Source organism: Cucumis sativus, chromosome 4 (assembly GCF_000004075.3).
Source record: "Cucumis sativus cultivar 9930 chromosome 4, Cucumber_9930_V3, whole genome shotgun sequence".
Classification (NCBI taxonomy): domain Eukaryota; kingdom Viridiplantae; phylum Streptophyta; class Magnoliopsida; order Cucurbitales; family Cucurbitaceae; genus Cucumis; species Cucumis sativus.
Window position 1 is genome coordinate 3,868,874 of NC_026658.2, and position 10,353 is coordinate 3,879,226.

General features: G+C 30.5%; 1 protein-coding gene across 1 annotated transcript; it reads right to left on the minus strand.

The window, feature by feature from the left end:
- Positions 1–1,301: 1,301 nt before the first annotated feature.
- LOC101219663 lies at positions 1,302–5,089 on the minus strand. Its single transcript, XM_004146513.3, has 3 exons — positions 4,054–5,089; positions 1,736–2,278; positions 1,302–1,558 (listed from the first exon to the last, which is right to left on the minus strand). The coding sequence occupies exons 1-3, from the start codon at positions 4,927–4,929 to the stop codon at positions 1,460–1,462; spliced, it is 1,518 nt and encodes a 505-aa protein (XP_004146561.1). The 5' UTR covers positions 4,930–5,089; the 3' UTR covers positions 1,302–1,459.
- Between the last annotated feature and the right edge of the window lie 5,264 nt (positions 5,090–10,353).

Genomic DNA, 10,353 nt, shown 5'->3' on the forward strand with positions numbered 1-10,353 from the left:
CATAGTTGATTACTAGTCACTAGAATCACATTATGAAAAACTACAATCAACCTTCTTTATTAACCTAACTATATACATGATAGATTAGTATGTATCAAATTAAAAGCACAGTTTTTTCTAATTGAACATTTAGTTTAGCACGAATTGAGGATGAACCAATGTAATAGGGAAAAGATTTTCTAAAATGGATATTTTCCCAAAACAAGCACGACGATGTGGTGCCATCTTGATTTCTACACCCCACTGTCCTTCATATATTGCAGTATTGTGATGCCCTTTTTGCATAAGGTCCTACCGCCACGAGCGATGCTGCTGCTCCATCCTCCAAATCAACGCTTCAGTTTTTTTTCCTCCCAATGTTAGGCTTGGTTTTTGACCTTTTCTGCTATTCTTTTTACCTCTTCTTTAACTTTGATTCTCAAATAATGTGCATAAATGGAGAAGCAATACACGAGCCAACTGTATCATGTCGATATACTATTTTTTTTGACATACGTCAACATCACATTTACTATAATTGTATGGTAAGAATTTTAATGTGATTTATTTTCTAATTTTATAGCATGCACATTATTTAATTACATTATTTGCAACCATTCTAAATAATTTTGCTCAAGATGTACACAATTATTTGATGGAACACAATTTACAAGATTCGTATCTGTAATATATTATTCAACAGACAAAACGACTCAATGTTGTAGACATAAATCGAAGACATATTTGACGTAGACGACACTAGGGTGAGGATGTTGTAGGAGGAGATTAAGATCATGGTTAGTTCGTAATTATAACTTTTAATCTGTATGAACTTTAATTTTAAATGTTAAATTATACAAATTTACATTTTTATTTGCATCAAAATCATGGTCACGTTACAAACTTTTTTTAAAAAAAAAAACGTTGAAAGCTTAAACAAAAAAGTCGTTTAGAGATGTACAATTTTTTTCTTCCAAATTTGTTCAAGTAAAATAACTTAAAATGTACAACTAAATGTGTTGCATCAAAACAGTCAAAAGTCCAAACTTCACGTAACTATCATTTATACTTCAAATAATAAGTTAATTTTTGTTACCATCCAAGTTATAACTACGAGATTTCAAATAATAGTTTTCAAATAACATGTATATTAGACTAAAAATAACATTTGTAAATATTTATAACTACACAAAAATTTATCACTCTAATAGACTTTTGTCTAAACTGATTGTATATTTGTCTTCAGTTGTTTTTTTTTTTTAATTTCTAAAAACTAATAAGCTCATACATAAATTTAAAATTTAACTTGAAAAAAAGAACACTTATTTTAGTTTTGAAATTTTGATAAAAGTCAGAAAACAATTGTGTACGTAATAAAATCTTTATAACTAAAGAAATTGAATTAACCTTTAAGAACAAAAACGAAATGGCAAAAGTCGAAAGAGAGAGTCTCTCTGTAATAATAAGAAGATAGAATTAATTAAACACTGATCTCTCCTTCCCTGCAGGTACCCACACCAATACTCAACACTCCTTCCTTCTCCATTTCCATTACTCTACAACAGTTCCTTCTCGGAGCCTGACAACAACAACAACAACAACCATCGTCAAATTATAATAGCGAGCACTAGCCATAGGAACCACAACAATATAATGAACTAAATATGTTTTTCAAAGTCAAGATTAAAGGGTTTACTAGAAATCTATGTGCTTTTAGGAATTTCAAAATCGAGAAAAAAAGGGTGGAAATACTCACAGAATCCCAAAGGCTGGGGTTGGGTTTCTTAGACACAATGACCATTTGAAGGAGAGCAGGATCAGCCATCTTCCATTTGCAAAAGGGATGTGGTGAACGGTCTTTCAAATACTCTGTTACAATAAGGCCTGTGGAGGAGTTGAGAGTGGCATTTGAAAAGTAGAATATGAAGGGCTTCTGGCAGGGATTTCGAGTAACAGGGCGAGTATTGAATGCATAAGCAGTGTAATCAGCTTTTCGGTACCAGTTCAGGAATGTTCTCGACGGCATTTCCATCTCCCGGGGAGAAAAAAAGCCTCGAAAGATTTGGACTGAGAAGCCCCAAGAGTGGGAGATGGTCCACCCCCTGGCTTTGTCGTAGCAGATGGATTGCTGCATTAAGGCTGCCGAGTCTAGCCTCATTGGAACTAAGAGTCGACGGAGAGCTTCGAGTCTTGTGGTGTCTGGGAAGATGGGCTCGACGATGTCAAGATGGTGTAGTGATACCAATGGCGTCACTGGATGTGCTGCTAGTAGCCCGAACAGATTGCCGTAAACATCACACTGATTCTCGAGAAAAGACAGGGGAGTATTAGTTTTAGTGTCTGAAGTGTATACTTTGTGATGAATCCATTAACTATGTGTTGGACATAGACATGGACATATTAAAAAGTGTAAAGAAAGAAAAAGAAAATGTTACCACACAGCAAGCAAACTATAATGAGCTAGATAATTAGGTGATGCAATCCACCTAAGTTTATTAATTTATTTTTGGATGTTTCACAATTTAAAACAAAGAGTAATACTTGAGTGAATGTGCATCATCCATCTACCTTCCTAACATTATATAAGAATTGAGAAGAATTTTCCAAACAATGTTGTAGGAGGTGCAAAGTGACCATTTTTGTCCGTTAAAAATAAAAAACGAGGCAACAAAAATAGTCATGGTTTAAGTTTCAACATAAATGAAAGCAAAATCAAGAGAAAGACTCTGGAAGGTAGGACAAAAGAGGTGACACAAATAGTAATAGAAACGTAGCTAAAAACAATATCAATGTTGAGATTTAGGGTTGTATATTATTAAAAGAAAAATGGTGACATTGAATGATTACGTGGGGGGAAGATAATGGAGGTAATAGAAGGAAAGGGAGGTGAAATTATGGAGAAAACGTTGGGGAACTCAACACCTCAAAATTCAAACCTTTCCAAATAAAACCAAGGGTTGGAAATTGGAATTACCAAACTCGCTGATTCTTAGGATACACACCTCTGAACTCCCACCCTCGCTCCAACTTCAACCTCATTTCAATCATTCATACCTTATATATCCATTTCTTATCATCAAGTATAAGATTTGAACTTCTAATCAAATTAAAAATACAAACACTCAATGGATGACAAATAGTCTTAAGCCTTTTGTGTTTTCCATTTTGCAACAACTTGGCCATCAATTGTTTAATTGTTATAATAAGAAGTTTCATCAAAATCAAATGAGTCTAGTAGTTTGTAAACATATTGACTTGGTTATTAATTTCATCACAAGAAAATCTCTTTAAATTGTAAAACTAACTTCTACAAATAAAGTTTGTTACATACTAAATTGTTTTAGAATAAAAATAAGAGACTGAGTTGTTGCAAAATACGAAGTATATAATTTAAATAATCATTTCCATGAAAAGTTAGAGACCAGAAATAGTTGCTGAGGAGATATCTAGAAATAACTTTTACCACAACCATAAATGCTTAATCAATATCTACTCAACTAAGGTTGAATAAGCTATTTTCTAAAACCTTATAACAATATCTCAAATAACCCAAAGTTCAACTACCATAATATTTGTATTAATGGTTTATTGTTGACTTTAAATTTGTAGTATCCATAAAAATTAGTATTGCTATTATTTCATTAATTTTGATAAAACAGAACTAAATTTACTGATTTAAATGTAAATGTACTAACTTTGAATAAATCCTTACTAAAGGGTCTAAAATAGTATTTTAACTAAATAAATAAAAATTTAAAACAGCCAAACAATCTCTCTCCCCTATTTCCACATCAAAACAGTTTTTCTTTTCAAATTGATTTAAAGAAACTAAAAATTTTAATTAATAAAAATAATTATAATAGATAACAATTTTAGTAATAGTAAAAAATATATAACAATATTTTTAAAAATTGAGTTAGAATTGTATATTTATAATTATGGAGGGCTATTTGTGTAAAAAGAGAAACTTCAAAGCTATTTGTGAGAAATAAAGCAAACAATTGCTTGCCTTCTTCTTTATGAAAAAAGAGAGAATGAAGAACTTAAAAACAGAGCAGAAAAAATGGAATGCACCTGGTGAAAGCCGAGTTCCTTAGTGAGTGGAACGCCGAGTTCCGCCATACAAGCCTGAATACGATCATCGGACCCATAAAGCCCTGGATATCTCTCCAAACACCCGTCTTGCATTTTCTCAATCGCCTTCGCCAACGGATAACTAATCGCAAATCCTCCTCCTCCATACGCCATTCCATACGACAAATGAATGTTCTGCAAATGACTTTCCGACGAGCTCCCAATGTAATAAAACCCATTATGATCGTATTTCCTCAACACTCTCACCAAATTCTCTGCTACAAACACCGTATCGTCATCCCCCATCACTACCCACCTCACATTCTCTGCCCCTAAACGCATCGTTTCCCCCACTATCCTCGATATCCTTATCGCCGACCGTCGCCCTTGTTTATTCCTGTAAGCGAACCTCCCCGCGTCCCCTGACACCACCACTGGCGGCAACAGTTTGGAATCCTCCGTCTTAGTCGCCACCGGCTCGTCCATCCACACTACAGCTCTCATTTTTCTGGGGTCGAACCAGAGCTTGATGTACTCTTTTCTCTTCTCCCATAGATTGGCCGATGCGGCGATTCCGAAAACGATGTCTTGGATTTCGGTTTGGGTGTGGGGTTTTTGAGGGAAGTTGGGGATTGTTTGATTTCTGATGGGAGATGAAATTGAAGAAGAAATGGGGAGATCATTTTGTGTGTTGAGTGTGATGGGTTGGTCGGCATCGGGGCAGGGGTCGTCGGAGGAGAGGAGTTTGAGAGTGTAGACGATGTAAGTGACGGAGAGGAAGAGAACAAGAAATATTAAGAGCTTTGGTAGTGACCGGAACTGAGGGGCGGAGGTGGTGGTGGCCGGAGGCCAAAGGAGGTTGTCGGGGTTTTTCATAAATGGTAATTTAGATTTGGAGAATTGAATTTGGGTTTGGTAAATTAGAGGTTTGTTGTGTAATGTGGAAATGGGATTTGACAAATTGCAAAATTTAGTGTTTCTTCATGCTAAGAGCTCCACGGGGTGTTTGAATGAAATTGATGGGTGTCCTCATCATCTTCTTCTTCTATTTTTAATATATAAAAGTATATAGAAATTAAAAGAAAAATGATACACTTAATTTTAGAATTGTATCTGTCATAAATTTTAAATTAAGTTTTCTAGTATTAGCTTATTATTGATTCTTTTTTTTAAAATAAATAGATTTTTATTAATAAATTTGAAAAATGCGTTCACATGTTGTACTCTTTCTCATGAAAATAATAACAATTTAGATAAAAGTTAAGATATATTAAAAATACATGACTATATATATTCTTTTAACAATGTAGTTTTTTTTATAAAATATTTAATTATATTATACGGTAAGTTTAAGTCTTAAAATTTTATTTTATTATGAGAATGAATAATTTTATGTTTTAAAAGAAAATAAGAAGAAGTTGATTGGAAAAGTGGAAGGATGCAAAGGATAAAAAGATGTAATACCAAATATATATAAATATATATTTGGAATTGTTGGTGATGAATTTTGGAGTTATGAAGAGAGTAAATGGTCACTACTTTCCTTAGTTTGCCAAATTCGAATGAAGCCATTTTTACTTTCTTGGCGTTTGGCGATTCTTGACAAAAACTTGGAAATTGGGATGTGGTTGGTTTGGATTCTACCCAACCTCACATTTACAATCAATTTTGATTTTAATCATAGCACAAACAACCATAGTTTTTTTTATTCTTTTCATTATGCTTGCTTTTCAATCTTATTAAACCATTTTTAACGTAGTCTAACCTAAATGAATCTAACTAGATTACATCTCTTGCTACAGTGTAATTAGATAATTTATATTAGTGTAATTGTAATCAAAATTATTGTTATTGAAGGTTAAATTTTTTAAATTTTATATTATTATCATGAAAATCAATAGATCGAAGAAATTTAATTAGGTGTACAAAAAATATATATATATAAAAACCAATTAAAAAATTGATATATTATAAAATTTATGATGTATATGTAAAAAAAACTAAATAAACTAGCTACACCTAAGAGTTTGAAACCAACCTCCTACACACATGTATAGAAACTCAAATTTTCAAATCCTACACTTCAAACACATCTCATTATACAAACGCATAAGCATTTCATTTTAAACACGCACGGCAAACACCTTCTTAAATTCGAAGTTATGTCCATTTGATCTCTTGTTGCAAAATACTTTTAATAGTCTTCATTTTTAACTTTTAGTTAAGAGAATATACTAGACGGTTATGTGATCGATGATGCGGATGCCATTATGTGTTTAATGAGATGTTAATTATATTTAAAGAGTTAGGAAAATCATGTAAAAACTAATTTAAAAATGTAAAAGGTTAGAATAAATAAGTGCCTAAAGAGAATTTTTCACTTATTCTTTCTTAAGAACTTCTGTAGGCAATAGAGAGTCAATCCTCATACCCTTCTACTATAGTAAGTAAATATATTATGATCCCAAACAAGTTCATATGCCTATTATTTATATTATAATTATATTGGTGACATATCGATAATTATTTTTTGTGTTTCATAATCTTTTTCGAATACAATAAAATGATTGATTTACCCTCGTGTTGATGCTAAATTCAAAGTAAACGTGAAAATATTGACATTTCTCACAATTTGATACCACATTTACAAATTAAAGATGTGAAACGATTAATATTTTCAACCATCTTTATATCATCAACAAAATTTTGATTCTATCCTAGTTTGAGTTTAATTTTCTCAAAACCAAATCAAATCGATTGGTTGTATAGACTATAGAAGTAACTAAATCAATGTCTAACCAATGGGAAAAACTAAACCCTAATAGTTTAATATATAGGATAAAAATGAAAAAGTATTAAATGGTGCAAACTCTTAAATAATTATAAAGAACAAAGCAATTAATGATTTGTTTGGACTATTAGGATTGGAAAAGAACTTGGAATGGTTTTGCTTTTTCCATTTTAGAATGAATGGGCAATCAAAGAGTCAGCATGATTTGTTAATAATGTTATACACTTTTTGATTTTTAGATAAATAAAATTAAGAATGTTTTTCATTTAGAAAAATATAAAATCAATTTTGTGAAACAGTAAAAAAGCATTTTGATGACTAATTATTGCTAAGAAAATTTATGGAACTTTGACATGCTTCAAAAAATAAACAAAGAAAAGACGTAATTTGTTAACTACAACAAATTATAGACTAAGTTAAAAATACACACACAAGTGAAAGTGTTCAATTTACACACACATGGACGAAACAAGCTCAACGTTGGCCCATAGAAAGGTTTGGTCCATGCTCTATTTGGGCCTTGGGCTTATTTAGGCCCATTATTTAAAATGTTTAAATGAAATTAGGAAAAAAAAACCCTAAAAAGGTTAAAGTTTATCAAAGGATGTATATGGATTTCATATCAATATATAATTCAAAATCTTAAAAAGTTGCAACTAAATAGAAAACCCGTATTAAAAGCAACTCGTTTCTAGTCTCAATTAATTCAATTTATTTTTTTACTTTTAAAATTGTCAACTCTCTAAAAATTGTTTTTAAAAAGTTTGGACAAATAAGTTATGATCGTTACTTAGTAAAGACTAATTTTTTTTCTTTGTTAGTAACAAAAAAGCTAAATGGAATAGAAGTATGTGTTTTAAGAGGCCATAAGTCATGAATCTCCGATATTCTTATTTTTAATTTTCAACTCCATTACACTCTTTTCAAAATTAGATAATTCTATGCATATAATTCAATTGAGCTATCGATCAATAAGTTAGAATATAAAAGAAATGTTGCATATAACAAAATTTGTCAAAACTTATCTAAAATATAAATCTATCATCTCTGATATACCATGTTGCAAATATTGATAGATCACAAGAATTTATTAGTGATAGAAATCTATCACTGATAGACTTTGCTATGTTTGTAATTTTTTTTAAAATGTTGTGGTGTAATTAATTAGCCTTATAATATAGTCATTTAATTACATTAGGTTTGTCATCAAATTACATTCTATTATTTTCATTTTCAACTTTAATTAGACTCTTCATAATTATCTTGTGACTTTCATTTAATTACCTTTTATTATTTTTATTTGAAACATGCACATGGAATTTGATTACTGTGTGATTGATTGCTTGAGGATCATCATTTGATTACATTTTATATATTTTTTTATTAAGTAGTTAATTTGTCTAATAGTTATATAATTTTCTTATGATTGTTGTATGAATAACATATATTTTTGTCAAATTAGTTAGCAGTTAATTTGAATATTGTCTCCTAATTGTGTTATGATTTGCATAAGATGAACTTCTATTCTTTGAAGTAGAGTTAGTAGTGTTTGATGTTCTTATATCGACTGTGATAATTAATAATAATTTATTATTTTTACAAACGGAAGGAGAGACAACACTCAGAAGTTGTAAAGAGTTTTGAATAGAGAGGTCAATCAAATAGAAATCAGATAATACTGAGATAATGGTAATTAAATAGAAATTAGATATCGATCTGGTAGTAATCACGTGACATCAAATATAAAAATGAAAATTACATGACAATTTGGTAGCAACTATATTATAATCAAATATTAATCATACATGACAATCAAAAGCAAATTTTGCAAAAATGAACTAGCTGAATTGGTATAAATTAATATGTCTTGACAATCATGGGCACGTAGTTCAAATTTTCTACTCTATTATACTGAAAAAATGTCATAAACTAAATTTTTTTAAAAAAGAAAAAAAACTGTGTAACACCTTCTTCATACAATTCTTGTACAAGAGACAGAAAGATGAAACTTTAATACGTAGGGTGAGATTCATATATCAATGGCACAACTAAGCCAATTCAGTAAAATAGTAGCACACAACTATAATTATAAGGCATCCTTAGAGTTTTTCAAGTATCCAAATACTAGCAAGGGCAACACTATCTTCATATTTTTGGACACAATCATATTGTCTATCTATATATATATATATCAAATCTACCTAATGAGTGAAAATTCATAAGGAAAATATTGTTTGTTGTTCACATAACAGCATGCAAAGGTGATCAACTAAAGGAAGGTAATGCATATAATTTATTCTTCATTAAATTAAAGAAGCATTATACTCAAACATCATTATTTTAATAATGTATTGTAGGAAAAGAGGTGTCTTTTACAGGTTTAGTACCAATAATTAGGGATTATCTATATATATTTACCACGTGGAAAGCAAGTTAATTAATACAAACATTCACTTAATCTGAAACCATATCTAATTAAAATTCAACCTCCAAACACATATTATTATAAATCTAAATCAATATACTAAACCCACATTATCAAGATTTTGAAAGGCATTATGTTCGTATCTTTTTATTTTGATTTTAAATCCATGCATGCTATACACACAAATTAAAAAATTTCAACTTTAAAATTACTAAACACAATGCTATTTTTAACAAGTCACAAGTGGATGATCGAGATCAAAAAGTGCACCCGACCATCTTAACTAAAGTAATTTGACACAATCTAGCATCCACATCAACTTCAAATAATCCATAACAAAATGGAAATTCGTATATGTTAAAACCAATAATTCCTACGCCTCAAAAAACTTGGATTGAAACTAAGGGTCAATAAACCAGACTCTTTTTTCTCATAGATAACCCAACTCATATGTGTAGAAATAGAAAAGTTAAACAATGGTATATTTGATCATATGTAAAGGGTAACAATTAGAAGAGTGCAGAGATGACCAAGGAGAACATTCTTCATTATTATCTGTATATGAATACAAATCTTTTTAAAAATGTTTAAGAAGAGAAAAACTAGCCAAAAAGATTCAATGCAAATACACTCCTTTCAGACTTATCCTTTTAAATACAATATTCCCTTGGCTATAAAGATAGTAGGTTAGCTATAAAGATACTATGGATGCACTTGAAATATTATTTCAACTAAGTTAGTATATATTGTGTTTTGGTATCCTCGTCGTACTGAAACCCGAAGCAATTGATTACCCACAAAAGAATTGTACTGAGAAAAACTGGGAAAAGCTCATAATGCAAGTACTCTCAAGGCTAGAGGGAAGCCCATAAGAGACTAAAGGCTAGAGAGGGAAGCCATAATACCCTTAGCTATCTTATTATGATCATAGGACTTTGCATTTCATCATAGACAACAAGTGCAAGGCTAAATGTCTAATTAACGTTTGCTTTACACATTGCATTAAACAAAGTAAAGTACATATATTTATATATATAACTAATACCATTCAACTACTCCCCTTTTAAAGCAACCACAAACACAA